This window comes from Schistocerca americana, chromosome 8, assembly GCF_021461395.2.
Source record: "Schistocerca americana isolate TAMUIC-IGC-003095 chromosome 8, iqSchAmer2.1, whole genome shotgun sequence".
Classification (NCBI taxonomy): Eukaryota; Metazoa; Arthropoda; class Insecta; order Orthoptera; family Acrididae; genus Schistocerca; species Schistocerca americana.
Window position 1 is genome coordinate 36,724,471 of NC_060126.1, and position 19,380 is coordinate 36,743,850.

The 19,380-nt window shown below is 39.8% G+C and overlaps 1 protein-coding gene across 1 annotated transcript in view; it reads right to left on the reverse strand.

The window, feature by feature from the left end:
• The window catches only part of LOC124544969 (serine/threonine-protein kinase SIK3-like), a 181,409-nt gene that overhangs the window by 21,800 nt on the left and 140,229 nt on the right, over window positions 1-19,380 (reverse strand). The window contains exons 16-18 of the mRNA XM_047123717.1: window positions 16,801-16,994; window positions 14,242-14,380; window positions 5,702-6,027 (exon numbers count right to left, since the gene is read on the reverse strand). Of these exons, the coding sequence (XP_046979673.1) occupies window positions 5,702-6,027; window positions 14,242-14,380; window positions 16,801-16,994 (659 nt within the window). The remainder of the gene's footprint in view (window positions 1-5,701; window positions 6,028-14,241; window positions 14,381-16,800; window positions 16,995-19,380) is intronic.

Sequence of the window (19,380 nt, forward strand, 5' to 3'; positions counted from 1 at the left end):
GTGACAATTGCTCCTTCACTCATTTGCTATCTGCAAACCACAGGAGAGCCTGATGAGCGCTATTTTAAAGGTCATATAATAAAGGGTAGTAAAATTCTTGCATCCTCCGAGATTCCCACACTCTATTGGCACAGAATTGAATTGACATTTGCTGAAGCCTTGGCTTTGCCGTTGAATCCACCATTCCAAATTGGAGGCGTATCGCACACCTGAATGGAGATTACGATTCTGCACTTCCCGAATCACTCCAACTGCACCACACGCAGCACCCATGCTGATCAATACAATTTCAGTGGCTGCAGCGCAGGATTTAAAGTAATAGTCACTGTGCAGTGGTCTGTGAAGCTTGGCAGAGATGACATTGACAGCCAAAATAGTGCTATGCATCCAAACAGATAAATAAAATCTGTAGATCTACTGCTAGAAGTAACAGTAAAATAGGTAAATTCGACAAGAGTCAGACATTTACAGATCCAAATGTCTTGCAGTTTCAAGGAACAAAGTAAATTTTGCAACTCCTGACAGAAATTAAAATTGAGAGACTGATCCTAAGGACACAACATACAGTTAAAATCACCAGCTCTCAAAGTACTCTGTGGACTTTTTCATAACAAATGAATAAACTATTCCTTATAAAATGGAGAATGGTCCAAAGTGCATCTGTAACTGGACAGTGCAGAAAGCAGAATCAAGATCAGTTGAAGAAAAGTACTTCCTATTCTTCTACCATTATCAAGAACTTAAATCCCCTCGATGGGAATGCCCCCCATAGAAAACAAGGCAGCTTTGTGGAACATTTGGGAGCCACATTAAACACAATGCAAAAACCAAGGAGAGAAAAATGAGTGAACTGAACTTTTTGTAAGACTACAACATATGCATGGGGATCGTAGATAAACTACGAAGTGAGCCACAGTTCTGATTCCAGATTACAATTCAAAGAAAGAAATGTATAAGCCTGCATATTTTAACAACAAGAAACAAAATTTGAGCTGCTGACCTACTTAATTACGTCATCAATGTGGTCGAGGCCCAAAGAGTCTGAAGGTACACACCTGCATCCCTGCTTCCAGGACCTTTATGCCCACTCCACTTGGACGCATCATTTACAGTGACTATGAGGCAATACAGCATCTGTAGTAGGAGACATAGGCAGTTCTTGAATGTTATCAAAATTATGTGACAAACAAGGAGCCTCAGAGGCCCAATGCATAGAATGGTATCCTTGCAATTCAGATTGACAGACAAGAGAAGGTGACTCATTAGATGTTTTCTTCAAATTCAGCCTTTGGTCATTAGAGGTTTCTTCAAATTCAGCCTTTGACCAACTTTTTCACTTTCTTTTTGTGTTTTTTCCAGTATATAAAATTATGCTGAAGACATCAAAACATGTCTTCAACAATGCTTGCTGTCTGTGTTGTGTCATTCCCAGCAAACTCTTCTACAAAACACAATTCACTTTCAAATAATACATCAAAATCCTTTAAAAATGTCCTTATATTGTCCACTGTTGCCAGCGTCATCATGTTTGTGTTACTTCTGGAGAGAAAAAAAAAAAAAAAAAAAAAAATCACCTTCAGCCAATAGCTGTGATTTTTATTTCAATGCATTCTGAACCTTGGGAGCCCATCTTCAGGTGCTTGATCTGTTTACCTCATGTTTTGAAATCAGGTTTCTACTGGTCCTGTTTACATAGAGACATTTTTATATTGCAAGGTGATATATTGCATTGTAATGCAGCTAAAATCTTTATGAAACTTAGACAAAAGAGAGTGACTAACTGTTTCCAGCAGTGGTTACATGGCTTCTAGGTGCAGCATGTATAAACATATTTGCATGCATATAGACATTTTAGTTCCACAGCAAACTTGCACAAAATTTGACTTAAACTTGTTCATTGTCAAAAGCTTTTCAGAAATGTCTTTACCTATTTATCTACATTGCATCAAAAGGAAAATATGCTTGAAAGAAGTATAATTACGAGGCTGATCACATTTACATACGGAAGTGGAGTTTTCTGTACTGGTGACAGGGTGAATAAAAGTAGAAAAAGTCTATTCCCAGCTTTTGGAACTTCCTCCAGGAGAAAATATGGGCAGCAGGTGGTAATATTAATCATTTTGAAAAAACTGTGAACCTTACTACAATGAATAGAACAGATAAACTATTGTGTGTTGAGACTTTAGTACTAATGTTAGAAAAGACTCAAAGAACAACACAAGCATTTGAAGTATAACATGCAGCAACAATATCTACAATTCCAAGTGCAACTTCTCCAAGTGAGACAGTGGTCAACTACACTTGTTATCAATATTAGCAGGACACACTACTGCAGAGGTAATGACCAAAGATCATAACTGACGCAAACAACCAAAGAGGTCAGGTTGGTTGGTTGGTTGTTTGGGGAAGGAGACCAGACAGTGTGGTCATCGGCCTCATCGGATTAGGGAAGGACGTCGGCCGTGCCCTTTCAGAGGAACCATCCCGGCACCTGCCTGGAGTGAAAAGAGGTCATGGTCATGAACGAGTACAATATGAACACCTTTAAACGGACATGAAGTAGGAAACCTCAGACAGAGATTCTACGGCACAGAAGTACAATACATTTTTGTAGAACATCAGGAAGTGTTTTCTAGTTAATATTATAATACATTTATTAATACGGTAACACCTTTCTTTAATCTAGCATTCCCCAAAGTAGTTCTGATGTCAAATTATACAGACGTGTACTTTGAGATGAAAAATTAATGATTAAAAATTAAAATTTCGTTTTTCACCAATACAAACAAGTCATACACTTTATAGCAATAACATACGAGCATTACAACTATTCAAATGGCAGCCACCGATCTCAACACACGTTTTACGATGGTGTGTAAGTTTTTTCCACATGCCCTACGTGCCTGTTGTACAATGAAAAAAGAAGCTAGGAGTTTACCATCCAACTCCTCCTTCAACTTTTGCTGCAGTTTTGCAACCAACAACCGCACATAACACCATATGGTAGACATCTGTAGTTATAAGGTTTGGCAATTGTACTGTATGACCACCTCTTCCTATCCCAAAAGTGTGTCTGTGGTTCTGCTGCTCGTGGACACTTATATCAGAGTTAGGGAGTGCACAACATCTCACAGACAACAATGAGGAATGCAGTGTCCAAAAACTGTGACATCTCCCTTATAGAAGGTCCTGGAGCAAATAAGGTCACACTAGTCAATCTCGTACAATACCAGCCGACAAGCCGATAGAGAACTGTTGCCAGTAATCTGAGACAAGTGTATACCATTTTCTGAAGTTGCACCGATACGGTGGGCACTTGGATTACATCTAGTAACAAACAATTGCCCATCATATCAGTGAACTTTTACCAGTGTGTGCCTTATTTATTTCTGACCATTAGTTCCTCATCTCACATACTTTATCTCTACAATTTTCACTATATATGTACGGAACCCACTTTATATATGGGCTTTGGTGACAGAAAAAGTACTAAAATAGCATTAGCAAATGTAAGCGGTGATCAAAAAATTTCTGTTTGGGGATGTTGCTGCAGTGTATATTCAGCATACTGCAGCTCCAAGCACCGATGCGCAGGCAAATGATTAGTGCCGCATTTGTAGCTTTCTGATGTGTGTTCAGTAAGTGCACAAATGTGAAGTATGACAATGTTTTTACCAAATGTCAACATCCAAACAGGACTGAAGTGCTGTTATTCTTTCAACAGCTGTTGAAGGACGAACACTGGTACACATCTGTCAGGGAATGAAGAAAGGGTACGAGGTAGCACATCTGTCGGAAATTACAGTTGTGGAATGATGTGTCAAGTTCTGTGCTAACCCAGATTCAACAAAGGACATCAGTCGATCTGGGAGAGATCAGAAATTATGCCAACTCAAGTGGTAGAACTTTAACACCCACCCTACAGTCACGATCTCTTCCCCTGTGATTATCACACCTTCGGTCCCATAAAAAAACGTCTCGAAGGGATGACAATTCCTGTCAGATGAGAATGTACGACAGGCAGTTACGGTTTTCTTCACATAGCAGACACAGTGTTTTCCAAAATGGGTATCATAATTCTGGTCCATCGGTGAGACATTTGACTCAACCCTCACAGTGATTCTGCCTGACTGGTATACTGATTCTGGATTGTATAGCTTTTGAACACAAACTCTGTGATTGCCCCTTATAATTACTGTCTTCTGTGTTCAGGTAATTTAAGTAGTAAAGGTAATAATGCCTCAAATAGCTGCTGTGGTGGGTTATTGTCATACCTGTATAAGATGCTGACAACATTTCTGACATTCAGCCAAATTTCTATGAATTATTCTTGTCCAGCCTGATGCCACATCCGTTCCTGACCCCTTGCTAGGGGGATGACTTGTCCACTATACCCACCCAAAACATCAATATGTACTCACAATAACAGTACAACCAAAATAACTCTGTGGTTGAAATTTTGGTGAGCACGTGCTACAGGCCGATCGCCTAACAATTGTAGTTCACTCTCGAGTGCCGTGTGCTCCCCTTGTTGCTCATTTTGGAGGTACAGCCTCTAATAGCAAAGCCAGCTGCATGCCGGTGACACTGTCCCCAGCCACGGTAATCTGTCTATCACTAAGCCATTTTAATCAGCGTATAACTTCTCTCGTGCTGCATTCACACCCTCTTCTATGCAGCTTCCCTAACCTCCAACTCTGTCTCTAGCTCCCATTCCTTCCTCGCACACTGTCATGCACTCTGCATGACTCCATCTGCTGGCAGCCAGGCCGTGCTCACCTGTGCCACATTCCAGTCCTGTGCAGCTGCTGCCTCTCCCTCAGAGCTGTCGGTCCTGCTTCCCTGGCCCACCCTCCAACTTCCTTCTTCTCCCACTCCATCCAATACGACCCCTTCCCCACACGATTCCAACTGCTGGCACTGTGCACTCGGGCAGGACAATGTAGCAATGCAACTGTACATCTGTGTGTGTACACATACTCGATGGCTACGAAGACTGTTTTGTTTGAATGACAGAACTGTCCTCAGATTCATTTGTGCACCTGTCAACTGTCGACAATCGATGCCTCAACTACTAGACCGTCATTTCCTAAATTATTCACATTCCTCTGATGACTTGAGCACAGTGCTCTGATGAACACAGTTCGTGCATTTAATATGCAAATACAATGGTCACCAAATGCGAGAGTTGTATCACCAGAAACTTTGTGTGAAACAGTGTTATTCATTTTAAAGGTATGTCAGAAGTTAAGGCTATCATGATTTATACACAGCCGTCCCATAACCACTGTTTCACAGTCACATCTCCCAGTACAGTATTCTTTAAAACTATAACAAATCTGACAGAAATCACATCAGCAAGTTGCAGCTGTGTGGACCACATCTCAAAAATGTGATACAGGCACCTGCTATGCCCATTCAGACCCGTTTCTCCTCCCATCCTCCTCCCATCACAGCTTGCCGCACTTGTAATGAGCTGTATGATGGCTCACCACTTTGGCAAGAGTCCGAGCAGCTCACCTGATTACATCCCCAAATACAGTAAGTTTCAGTCACTGGAAATTCTACAGCACAAGATACGTCAAATCGATAACAATATCAAACTGCAACTACTTCAGAACATCTGACACAATTTCTACACCTAAAGAACACTGACGACCAACCGCAACTCGAATACGGCACACATCCCGTGCAGACTTACCGCAAATGGCGGAGGCAGCGAGGGCGGGCAGTAGTAGTGCGGAGGCGCGACAAGGGTGACCTCGTCACCCATCTCGTCTGTGAGGCTAATCTGCGGGTGCATCTGCCGGTGCTGCTGTCGGCTCTGCCGGTTGAGCTCCTCACGGATCGTGCCCAGCGGCGGCGCCTGCGACATCGACGGGGGCGACGGTGTCACTCGCAGGTCGAGTGCGAGTGGCACCCCGCCCGTGGACAGCCCACTCAGCCCCGCTGCCAGGCAGCTCACGCTGGAGGTCGGCGACTGTGGGTACTCTGCACCACTGCAGCATTGCTGGTGTATGGGGGAACCTGCAGTACAAACAAGATAGTTTGGTTACAGCTACATGCCGGAGGACGTGAGTACTGTCAACTCTGTCAATATTGACCGTAACGAATGTACCGACTGCCGACAGTGCCTCTGTTTTGACAGGAGCTACCTGTTCCACACTGAGAAGTCAAAACCAAAGTGGAGAAAATGATTTGGTTGGCCCAGACATGGGTAGCACCGAGTCACAATGGGGTCACACTTTTGTGGGTGATCAGTGCCCATTGCAATAAAACTGGTCAAAGACACATGTTCATTCTGCATTGAAGAACACAATACACTGCTGTCATAAGCAACATGATCCAATGAAATTTTTCATAGAATAAAATTACATTTTACATCTGTATTAACAAACAGGATATTATCTATCTGACATTCAGATATCCGTCAATATAAAATGCAGATATAAAAATTACTTACACTTAAATATTTTTCAAAATAGCCCTGTACATTTTGTGTATATTTGTGGAACACGGTACACAGGCTATTATTATTACTTCTTTCTTTCCTTTCTCAGACGTTACGTCTGGTTAAAAATGGAAAGTGACACGGACCTTGATCAAGCATGACTTCCTTTTAACTGTACAGTATATGTTACATTGCATTTAAAAACTTTCGGGTAATTGAACATGTATCAATAATTACAGGTTTCTGTAGTTGTATATATATGTTTGGATGTAGCTGTATTGCGTTGATGTACTGGTGGATATTGTGTGGTATGACTCCTGTAGTTGATAGTATAATTGGTATAATTTCAACTTTATCCTGATGCCACATGTTCTTGACTTCCTCTGCCATTTGGATGTAATTTTCAATTTTTTCTCCTGTTTTCTTCCGTATATTTGTTGTATTGGGTATGGATATTTCGATTAGTCGTGTTAATTTCTTCTTTTTATTGGCGAGTATGATGTCAGGTTTGTTATGTGGTGTTGTGTTATCTGTTATAATGGTTCTATTCCAGTATAATTTGTATTCATCATTCTCCAGTACATTTTGTGGTGCATACTTGTATGTGGGAACGTGCTGTTTTATTAGTTTATGTTGTATGGCAAGCTGTTGATGTATTATTTTTGCTACATTGTCATGTCTTCTGGTGTGTTCTGTATTTGCTAGTATTGTACATCTGCTTGTGATGTGATCTACTGTTTCTATTTGTTGTTTGCAAAGTCTGCATTTATCTGTTGTGGTATTGGGATCTTTAATAATATGCTTGCTGTTATATCTGGTGTTTATTGTTTGATCCTGTATTGCAATCATGAATCCTTCTGTCTCACTATATATATTGCCTTTTCTTAGCCATGTGTTGGATGCGTCTTGATCAATGTGTGGCTGTATTAAATGGTACGGGTGCTTGCCATGTAGTGTTTTCTTTTTCCAATTTACTTTCTTTGTATCTGTTGATGTTATGTGATCTAAACGGTTGTAGAAGTGGTTATAAAATTGCAATGGTGTAGCCAATGAATTTATATGAGTGATTGTTTTGTGTATTTTGCTAGTTTCTGCTCGTTGTATAAGGAATTTTCTTAAATTGTCTACCTGTCCATGATGTAGTTTTTTTATGTAGATAAAACCCCTTCCTCCTTCCTTTCTGCTTAATGTGAATCTTTCTGTTGCTGAATGTATGTGATGTATTCTACATTTGTGGCATTGTGATCGTGTAAGTGTATTGAGTGCTTCTAGTTCTAAGTTACTCCATTTCACTACTCCAAATGAGTAGGTCAATATTGGTATAGCATAAGTATTTATAGCTTTTGTCTTGTTTCTTGCTGTCAGTTCTGTTTTTAGTATTTTTGTCAGTCTTTGTCTATATTTTTCTTTTAGTTCTTCTTTAATATTTGTATTATCTATTCCTATTTTTTGTCTGTATCCTAGATATTTATAGGCATCTGTTTTTTCCCCTCGCTTCTATGCAGTCGCTGTGGTTATCCAATATGTAATCTTCTTGTTTAGTGTGTTTTCCCTTGACTATGTTATTTTTCTTACATTTGTCTGTTCCGAAAGCCATATTTATATCATTGCTGAATACTTCTGTTATCTTTAGTAATTGTTTGAGTTGTTGATTTGTTGCTGCCAGTAGTTTTAGATCATCCATGTATAGCAAATGTGTGATTTTGTGTTGGTATGTTCCAGTAATATTATATCCATAATTTGTATTATTTAGCATGTTGGATAGTGGGTTTAGAGCAAGACAGAACCAGAAAGGACTTAATGAGTCTCCTTGGTATATTCCACACTTAATCTGTATTGGCTGTGATGTGATATTATTTGAATCTGTTTGGATATTAAGTGTGGTTTTCCAATTTTTCATTACTATGTTTAGGAACTGTATCAATTTAGGATCTACTTTGTATATTTCCAATATCTGTAGTAACCATGAGTGGGGTACACTATCAAAAGCTTTTTGGTAATCAATGTATGCATAGTGTAGTGACCTTTGTTTAGTTTTAGCTTGATATGTCACCTCTGCATCTATTATCAGTTGCTCTTTACATCCTCGTGCTCCTTTGCAGCAGCCTTTTTGTTCTTCATTTATAATTTTGTTCTGTGTAATGACTGAAGTTAATATTTTGTAAATTGTTGGTAGGCATGTTATGGGGCGAAATTTTGCTGGGTTTGCTGTGTCTGCTTGATCTTTAGGTTCCAGATAAGTTATTCCTTGTGTAAGTGCATCAGGGACTGTGTATGGGTCTGCAATGTAACTGTTAAATAATTTAGTTAGATGTGAATGTGTTGAGGTGAACTTCTTTAGCCAGAAATTTGCTATTTTTTCTTTTCCAGGGGCTTTCCAATTGTGTGTAGAATTAATTGCTAGGGTGACTTCATGTTGCAAAATTATCACTTCAGGCATTTGTGGTATCATCTTGTATGTGTCTGTTTCTGCTTGTATCCACCATGCATGTCTGTTATGTTGTACCGGGTTTGACCATATGCTGCTCCAGAAGTGTTCCATGTATGTTATGTTTGGCGGATTGTCTATTTTAATGTGTGCGTTATCTATTGTCTGATAAAATTTCTTTTGGTTTGTGTTGAATGTTTGGTTTTGTTTCCTTCTATTTTAACTTTTTTTGTATCTTCTAAGTCGTTTGGCCAATGCTTGTAATTTCTGCTTCTTTTCATCTAATTGCTCTATCACTTCTTGTTGTGAGATTTTACCTAACCTTTTTAGTTTTTTGTCTGATATTTCATTTCTTATAAATTGTGTTAGCTGTCCGATGTCTTTTCTCAGTTTTTCTATTCTGATCTGTAGCCTGTGTTGCCATGCTGGTTTTGTGAGTTTCTTCTGTGTGCTGGTTGGTTCTGATCTCTGCCTAGTCTGTATATTTAGTGTAGTGAGTGCTCCTATATAAACCAGTAGTTGTAACTCTTCCATAGCTGTATTTTCATTTATTTTGTTGTGTATGATTGTGTTGATAGTTGTTATTGTTGTTTCGACTTGTGGGTTATTTGGTGGTCTATGCAAGAATGGTCTAATGTCTGTATACGTGTGTTTGTATTCTATATATGTCAACTGAAATTTTTCTTCTATATCTAACATGTGTGTCACTTTGTGTTCTATTTGTGCTTGTTCTGGTAGCTGTCTTAAGATTTCGTTTTCCTCTGATTGTTTAATTGGTGCGTGTTGTTCTTTGTTTGTTTGCTCTGGGATGTCTGAGTCCATCACTGTATTTTCTTCTTCTTCTGATTGCACATTATTTTGTTCCAGTATTTGTTGTACTTGTTGTTTGATGTTTTCTAATTCTGACTAGGGTATCCTGTTATTTTTTATTATTACACAGATCTGATCAGCTAGTCATTGTTCTGTTAAAAATTTTAATTCTGGGTATCTGGTAATAAATGTTGTGTATACTTGTGATCTGTATCCAGTTTTGTTGGTTCCTAAGTTTGTTGCTTGGTAATAACAGAACATGAGGTATCGGTTTACTTCATCTGACCATCTCATCCTCTGTCTTTGTTTTCCTTCTAGAGTGGTTGCAGGAAGCATATCCTGCAAAACACCTCTATTTGGATTTAAATCATTTTCCGTGTGTCTAGCAGTGGTGTTACCATTGTGGACGGGCATAGGGTTCAAGTGTCGTCCCCGACCATGACAATGCTTGTCCGAGGCTTCATTAGTTCTGTCCTGAACCAACTAATCACACTAAAAGGGGGGTTAGCCCTATTAGTGGTTTGTTCTTTTTGTCGCAGGTCTATTCTTTTTCCGGGCCTCCACGGGGTTTATTATTACTATTACTATTACTATTATTATTATTATTATTATTATTGATTAATAAAACAATCTGAAGTGGCAGATTAAAAATGAGATATAAGTGAAAATCTTTCCTGTTAAATGTCAACCACTGGAATAAGTTTTTAATACAATAACTCTGACGTCTGGTTCTTTGCAGGGAAAAATTTCTACTACATCAGAGTATACAAGTCGTAAGTTTGACCTCATGGTGATTGGTGAGAAGAACTCTATTGAAAGGATTTATAAAACATGGAGAGCTCAAGAAAAACATTGTAACATTTCATTTAAACACACACACACACACACACACACACACACACACACACACACACACACACACACACACAGAGAGAGAGAGAGAGAGAGAGAGAGAGAGAGAGAGAGAGAGAGAGAGAGAACTTTGTAATACCCTCCCATTTAAACTAAAACTATGCCAACAAGAACATCAAAACAGAATGGATGACGAGCAGAAGTTACGTAAAGGAAGACTTTATTGGTAACAACAATTTAAAATTCATTAACATTTTAAAATATTTTCTACTTCGTAAAATAGGAAGTTGGTTAGAGTAAGTGGGTAACAGTGGGTTACTGGGAGACAATACACAGGAGATGTTTCTGGACAAGGAATGGAAGGTCATTTCAGTTTTTGAAGGCCTCAGGAAACCCCTGTCATATTGAGAGAGGGACTGCTTGTAACCATAGATGGATAAGCATGGGTGGCTAGACTGTCTGGAAGGAATGGGTACCAGCTGTTTGGGCTGGACAGAAGGAGTGTGGCTGCTGTCAAAAGTAGAGGTATGGACCATGGTTTGCATGTGTGATAGTGTTGGAGGCACTGATGGTGTGTGTACAAAGATGACAATGTCAGCACCTGTGCACGTAGGTTTGTGTGTGTGTGTGTGTGTGTGTGTGTGTGTGTGTGTGTGTGTGTGTGTGAGAGAGAGAGAGAGAGAGAGAGAGAGAGAGAGAGAGAGAGAGAGAGAGAGACTTGTCCAGTAGCATATCCAACAGCCCACTTTCTTCAGTGAGAGTTGCACTAATAAATCTAACTTCACCCAGGTGTGAGAAAATGAGAAAGAGAGCAGATATTCCAATGAAACCATTTCAATGTTATCAGTGACTACGGGTGTTACAAGAAATGTTAAGAAAGATAGGGAAAATGTTTTTGCTTAGCAAGATTGACAAGATATATGCTGCAGAGTACTTGAGTACTCAGTTTTGAGGACAAAGATGTGGTCCACAAGTGGATGAAATTCAAAAGGATTGTTCGATACACCATACACAACTAAATGCCAAGCAAGGTTTTAAGGGCATGAAAAAATCCAGTGTTCTTTAATAGCCATGTCGGAAAGTTGCTACAAAAGTGAAGAGAGCTTCATCATAGATTTAAGTGAAATCAAAGGCTAGCTAACAAACAAAAGCTGAACAAAGTGAAAATGAGCTTAAGGAGAGCAACATAAAATGTTCAATGAATTTGAAGGTAAAATTTTTCCCACCAACCCGATTAAAAACCCTTAGAAGTTGTGGTCTTACAATATATCAGTATGTGCATTTAAATCACCTATTTGGCTGCTCAGTGATCATAAGGGCACTGAAATCGAAAATGACAGACAGAAGGCCAAAATAACGAATTTGACCTCTCGATCTGTTCCACCCCATAATTTTGTAATACGGTTCCTCCTTTTGATCATCAAACCAATGCTGATATTGGGAGATATTGAGGCAAGTGATTATAGAACAGGAAACAACCACGATCACTTCATAGTAAAAAGGCATCTGAACCAGCCTCTTTTAGCAGTAGCTTATTGTAAGCTGCTGCAGGATCTAGAGGGTTTCTTTTTTTTTTTTTTTTTTTTAAGGGGGGGGGGGTGGAGCACAGGTCATTTCAGTTTTTGAGATGGATGTTAGGACACATGTACATAATTATATGCCACTATCACTGACAAAATCAACACAAACTCCAAAAACAGATGTCTCATGAAACCCAACTCATTCTTCACATCCCAGAGATCCATAGCACCGTCGACATCAGCACCCAAGTGGGTGCAACATTACTCGATTTTTGGAAGGCGTCCGGTATAGATCCACATTGTCGTTTAGAGAACAAACCACGAGATTATAGAGTACCGGACAGGATTTGTGACTTTTTTGCAGAGTGAATACAAGACATTGCTTCTAATGGAGCAAAACTGACAGATATAAATGTCATTTCAGGAGTACCACAGGGACACACAGTAGAACAGTTACTGTTTGCAATATATACAAGTTATCTGTTGAATAATTTCAGAAGCTCCTTGGGGCTATTCACAGATGATGCAGTTGTATGTAGGATGGTAACACCGTCAGAAGATGGTAGTAAAGGGCAGGAAAACCTGAAGGATTGGTGATCTGGACAGGGAATGGCAGTTTAGCCAAACACAAGTACATGAAACATAGTGCACAGAAAGCCACTACTGTAGGACTACACTATTGGTAACAAATCACTGGAAACAGCACCTACCATAAAATACCTAGGAGTAAGCACCTAAAGTGACCTGACGTGAAATGACCACATGAAACAAATAGTAGGAACAGCAGATGCCACACAGATTCACAGGGCAAACCTTAAGGAAAAGTAATACATCCACAAAAGAAGTGGCTTACAAAACACTAAGACCACTTATTGTGTGCTGCATATTAGTCTGGAACCGTTCTGAGGTCGGATTAGTAAAAGAGCCAGAGAAGATCGGATGAAAAGAAAGAATAGCACATTTTGTCACAGTATTTCTCGGTTGGCGATTGAAATTTCTACAAAGTATATTCAGAAAAAGAGTCGGGCGTACATTACTTTCTCCCGCATATATCTTGTAAAATGATCACCCATAAAATGATCTCCACAAGTGAATCCGAGATGTCAGAGCTAATACAGAGGTTTACCAACATTTTTCCTGTGCGCCATTCATAAATGGAATGAGGAAGGAGGATACAGAGGGGATACAGATGCATATCTAAATAAAGAAATGATAAACTGACATTACGCACAGCAGTAAGTCAACAGGACCTGAAGGTATTTTAAAATGTCATGCATCATTTAAATGGCAGTAAACATTTGGTATAAGAATATTTCTATGATCTATTATTGTAGATCAGGTTCAGAGAATTTGTGTAAAAACTGAAAAATGTGAACTAACACTTCGATGGCCTACTAATGTTTGTTGGTTGGTTGTTTCGGGGAAGGAGACCAGACAGCGAGGTCATCGGTCTCATCGGATTAGGGAAGGATGGGGAAGGAAGTCAGCCATGCCCTTTGAAAGGAACCATCCCGTCATTTGCCTGGAGCGATTTAGGGAAATCACGGAAAACCTAAATCAGGATGGCCAGACACGGGATTGAACCGTCGTCCTCCCGAATGCGAGTCCAGTGTCTTACTAATGTTTGTATCTTTTGAAATGTGATCATCTTTCCGTAATCCTAAAGTAAATCTCTGAAAAAATTTGAAGGAAAGGACCAAGTGTGTGATGTAATGAAATTTTCTTTTGGTATTACACTGCTCAGTACTTGTAAGGTTGTGGGAGAGCTGTTATCTTTACTGATGACTAGGGCAACTGCAGAAATCATATTCTACTTCCAACCAACAGTTACTGCTCTCATCCCAATAGATTGGTTCGGCAAGTGAAAGATGAAACTGAACTGTTCCTTGCCATTAACAAAATGAAGTACATGAATTAGATAAAAACTGCAGTTTGCACATTTAAAGATGTTGATGAGGGAAGTGGAGAGGTCGAGAGGAAGGGGGAGGACAATGAGATAGAGATGGGTTGAAAATAGATTAATGGCAAAGTTAAGGGAAGGTGAGGATAGGAAACCAGCCTAGTGCCTGAAAAATTGGGAAAGAAGAGAAGACAGTACAAGGAACACACAAACAAATTTCTTCATTGGAATACTAACTCAGAAAAGCTCAGTTAAGGTGGACGAAGGTGTGGAGGCTTACCGGGTATAGAGGCAGGGCTCTGCGTGGTCGGCGGAGACGGCGTCGCTGACCGCAGAGGGGAGCCGCCCAACATCTGCTGCATGTGGAGCGAGTGGCGCAACTGCAGCTCGTGGGCGTCGCCCGCACTGCCACTGTGTCGCTGCACAGACCGAGTGACCGTCACTCCCAGAAACTCAATTTGTTCTCAACTTTCACTTTCACATTCCATTAAATAATGCCACTGCTGTGAAAGTGAAATGAAAAGTATTTGGCCCAGCAAGAGGCAGCACTGACAGTGGTGAAATTTTGTTTTGTTATGTATGTACATGTTGCACAATAACTTAGGTTAATATTTAATATCTGTGTACATTTACATTTGGGTTAGAAGAAACTATCGGAAAGGTGGCATGTTCGTAGCTCACCAAAAGCAGAATTTTCGATCATTGCCATCACTGATAAGTATGTTTGAGAAGAACCTAATACATTTGTTTTTTCAAATGCCCATATGATACCTCACTGAAACTCAACATTAGATTATGTATGACCTGATAAGTATTCAAATAATGTCTGTCATTCAGATTACATTAGACTGACATAGATCGCGTGCAGCCTCATGCCATCACTCTGACTGCTGCGACTCAGTTAGGTGTCGGTTTTGCATTAGTGAATGGCTGGTGCAGAGAAGCTTATAATCTGTGGAAGTCCATCATTCATCTACATTAATATTTGGTGAAATAAATCACTGACTATGATTTTTACTTATCACATCACAGTGTTTTATCTATACATTCTGAACTTTCATGTGAACTCACAGCTAGACACTGTGGCACAGATATACCTGAAATTTTTTGACACAGTTGCTGTTAGCCAAATCTGCAACTTCATTGTAAAATATTCCATTATGCTGAACAACCACTTTTGTTTTCAAGCGGGAAAATACACAACTGATGCAGTAAACACTTTTGCTGAGAAAATAAGCATATCATTAGACAAGAGCCAACAAAGTTGTAGGAATCTTCTGTGACCTCACAAATGCTTTTGATTCTGTAATCCACTTAACAAGTATGGCATTGGAGACAGTGCCCTAATACAGATTCATACCTACTTATGGAATACAAAGCAAAGATTTAGCATTACTTAAAATGATGGACATTATTATTCTGATGGCAAACAAATGTCTCAGTGTGTCCTAGAAGTCTCCATAACAAGTGCAGTTCTAATCTTGATCTATGTGAATTGTTTATCATTAAATATCAGCTCTCCCATCAGTTCCTTTTGTAGAGGATATTTGTTTGTTAATTGAGAATCATGATACAGAACAAATTCCTGAATTAGTGATCAGGATCATCAGTGCCTTAGAAACTTGGTTTCAGCTAAATGGGTTAAATCTAAACATATCTAACACTCACATGTTGCACTTCACAACCAGTCAAAATGTGAGAAGATTAGGATTATGCACAAAACCAAAAAATTGATTCAGTTAAAAATCTTACAATTTGGATAATTATCAGAATATGTAACTAATAAAGTGAGCAGTTTTGCAGTTGCAATCCAAAGATTATCAACTGAAACTGACGTGCACAGATGAAAAGCAGTATATGCAAGTAACATTGAAGCTATTATTAGGCACGGTATTGTTTTTTGGAGAATTCTGACTAACATAGTGCTTACTTAAAGATAACAGAAAAAAATCATTTGGAATAAGTGCACTGTACACCACAAAGAACAATGTTGCCCATTATTTACAATCCTACAAATATTACCTCTCCTACCCCTATATAACAATTATATTTTTATGTGCCAACACAAATTATTTGAGGGAAATCATTTTTTTCATACTTGACACAAGAAACAAAGAAGACTTTATGCTTCCCATCCACCATCTCAAACCATACACCCAGGCTCCTCAGTACAGGGCATGAAAATTTATTACATATTAAAAGGGAACTAGTTCAAATAGATGAAGTTAGGTCTACCGAAAAGAATGCTACTCTAGGCATCGATACTGAAATGCCATTATTCAGTGGACTAATTCACATGGGACAAACTAGTATTTCATCCTGCATATAACTTGTTACCCATCCTACAAAGGATATATAGCCATTGACAGAAATATTATTTTAGAGTTTTTTTTTTTTTTTTAATTATTCATTAGTGTAAATATTATTCCAATGGTAATGTAAAATTCTGATATATGTCCTGTACGCAAATCAAATGTACGTTACAAGACGAATAAACCTCAAATTTGCAACACCTGTATAGTACTTTTCCAAGTGTATGCACACTCCGCAAGCCTCCTCCCCCCCCCCCCCCCTCCCAAACTTTACACAACTGTACTGTACTCCTCCCCTCACTCAGAAAAAGAAGTCTCGGGTGTAACACTGAGCAACATCACTAGTCACACAATGGCTGGCAGCCGTCTTACCCCATGCACCCTGAAGATGTTCAATTGTACTTTTACAAGCAGGGTAACAAACAGGTGTCCTATAACAGTGTAAAATTGCAGACATAAGCGAATTTTGAACATTCTCGACAGAGCTACCTAGAACAGTAGACTCGCCATGCCCGTGAGATACTGACCTGCAGCTGCTGGTACTCCTGCTGCAGGGCCTTGACATTGCCCTCCCGGCCGAAGACGTCCTGCTGTGCCTGCAGCTGGTGCTGGTGCTGGGGGCTGCGGTACGGGGAGGGGCAGCCCTCGCTGGCCCTCCGCACGGGGCTGTACCTCTCCTGGGGCAGGTGCAGGCTGTTCACCTCCTTGAAGCTATCCCTCACTGCAACAGTGCAGCAATACCTGTCAGTGTGACAGCAGGACTCGACACACTACGAAAAGTACCCGAGAGATGACTCACAGAATTTGAATACGGTAGTGCGATCTAAGTTGACGACAGTGTCACCTCGGCAATCTGTGGAAAAATATAAATAGTGACAAATCCTGTATGTCTGCTCTCAAGAACTTAAAAGGGGAGAAGGGGAAAAGAGCAATGTGGCCACACTGAAATTAGTGAGACCAAATCAGACCGTAGCCTTGCCAACCCTGTGTATATGTGGGTCAGAAGTGACAGAAGAAGCATACTCCCTCCCATCCCACTATCCTTGTCAGCGTCAGTCTCCGCTCGTTCCTGTCCCACATCCAGCTCCACCCGTAACTCCTTCCAACCTTCTTTCCCCATCCACCACCTTCCCCTTCCCCTCCCCCTCCCCCTTCCTCTACTCTATCTGCCCCTCGTAACCCATTGCAGCCACCCTCTGACCCTCCCTCTCACTCATCACATCCTACCTCTTGTCACCCGATGCACATGATATGACTCCCCTGTCCCAATCGAGCTGCAGTACTGGTACAATGTGTGTGTGTGTGTGTGTGTGTGTGTGTGTGTGTGTGTGTGTGTGTGCAGGCGTGCGTGCGGAGGGGGATGGTGGGGTAGGGGACGGGCGTACGCGCACATGCCTCAATTAATCTTTTATGCAGTGTGGTGCATTCCTCTTTGTGCTTAAAAAAGCTGGCTTTCATGAAATTTTCTGTCTGTGTTTATGTTTGCCTTTGGCTAGTAAGTAGAATTTTTTCTTGATACAATTTGGGACACGCTGCTGACAATAACACAGATGCACAGAAAATGGCACAGTTCCAAATAATTGTATAATTCTGCTAACATTACGTATGTTGTAACATTTGCGTATATTCCAAAATTAGAAACTTGAATCTGCATTTGTCAGAGCTCCATTAAAGACTGGAGTGAAGTACATTTTCCGACAGTTACACCCCTAAAGCCCACTTCTGAGACAGTTGAGCTGAGCAGTTTATACAAGCTCTAAGTTAGCTATAGTGAGGGAACAAAAAAATAAATCTTTTGCAAGATGTTGTGCCACATGTAATTCTACATTATTCCATGAATATGTTAGAATGTACATCTATGAAGAAGAGACTGGCAATGTGAGATATATTTTGTGTCAGTCCTATTCATTTCCTATAATTTCCCACTGAATGACATTTTATTTCCATACAATCTGCTATCAAGGTCATGTGAACATTAATTCTAGCAAGTCTAATACAGCTTGCTTCTCTAAAATTTCAAGTTACTATCACCCATTTTAGTACATAGGCCATAATGATATTCATCATGTTATTTTACTGATATATTTAATTTGGTATGAGAGCCATTCACATTTAAGCTGGACAACCATCTTTTCGATGAAAGAAGGGGGCCTCACAGGAAACTGGTAGCAGCATGTAGTGCACGCGTGAGAGAGAGAGAGAGAGAGAGAGAGAGAGAGAGAGAATCACTGATATAAGTGACAACTGAAAAATGTGTGAAAGTCATACTATATAAGTGACAACTGAAAAATGTGTGAAAGTCATACTATATAAGTGACAACTGAAAAATGTGTGAAAGTCATACTATATACTGCAAATGAAAATGTCCAAGTGGGCTGAATACAGAAGGATTTGCAAATTTGTACGGATTGTTGCACATCAGAACCGGCCAAAGGGTATACACTGCAAGTAGTGGTGATTACCGTAAAAATTAATTTGGTCAGATACCTACTACGAATCAGCCATGTGGCACATGCTGCAAACAGTGGAGAGGACTGTAAAAATTAGTTTTGTCAGATACCTATGATATTTGTAGTGATACAGAAGGCCAATACACTGTCTGTGTTGCTACATGTTAGGAGTTCCACTTGTAGTGTGTGTTCATTCACCACAGATGGAGAAAAGTATTTAATGGTACTTCTAAACTGAAAACATTTTACAGGATTTTTGTGAAGTGATTTATTCGAGACTGACAGAAATAATCTTGTGCTTTGTAACCTGATTGCACAATTACATCTAACAAGGACTTCTTGCAGCAAAGTTTTTATACTTATCTTTTTGGTGCACAGGATGCGTCACTGGTCAGTTTCGTTTAACACACAAGAACAGCAAATGTAGCATACCCCAGTAGACTGTTGATTGAGGAGTAATACACTTGTGACATGGAATGACACTGATGTATATGATGTTCTTTCTGACTGACCATACTCAACAGCATATTACAGAGTTTATCTCTGATAAACTCTATGAAACTCCCCGTGCTACTCTCAAATACCCCTCCTTGTAATTGCAGTTTATTCTTGTGTGATCTAAGTATGTCTTGGCTTCTGAAGAAGGGCGAACTGCTG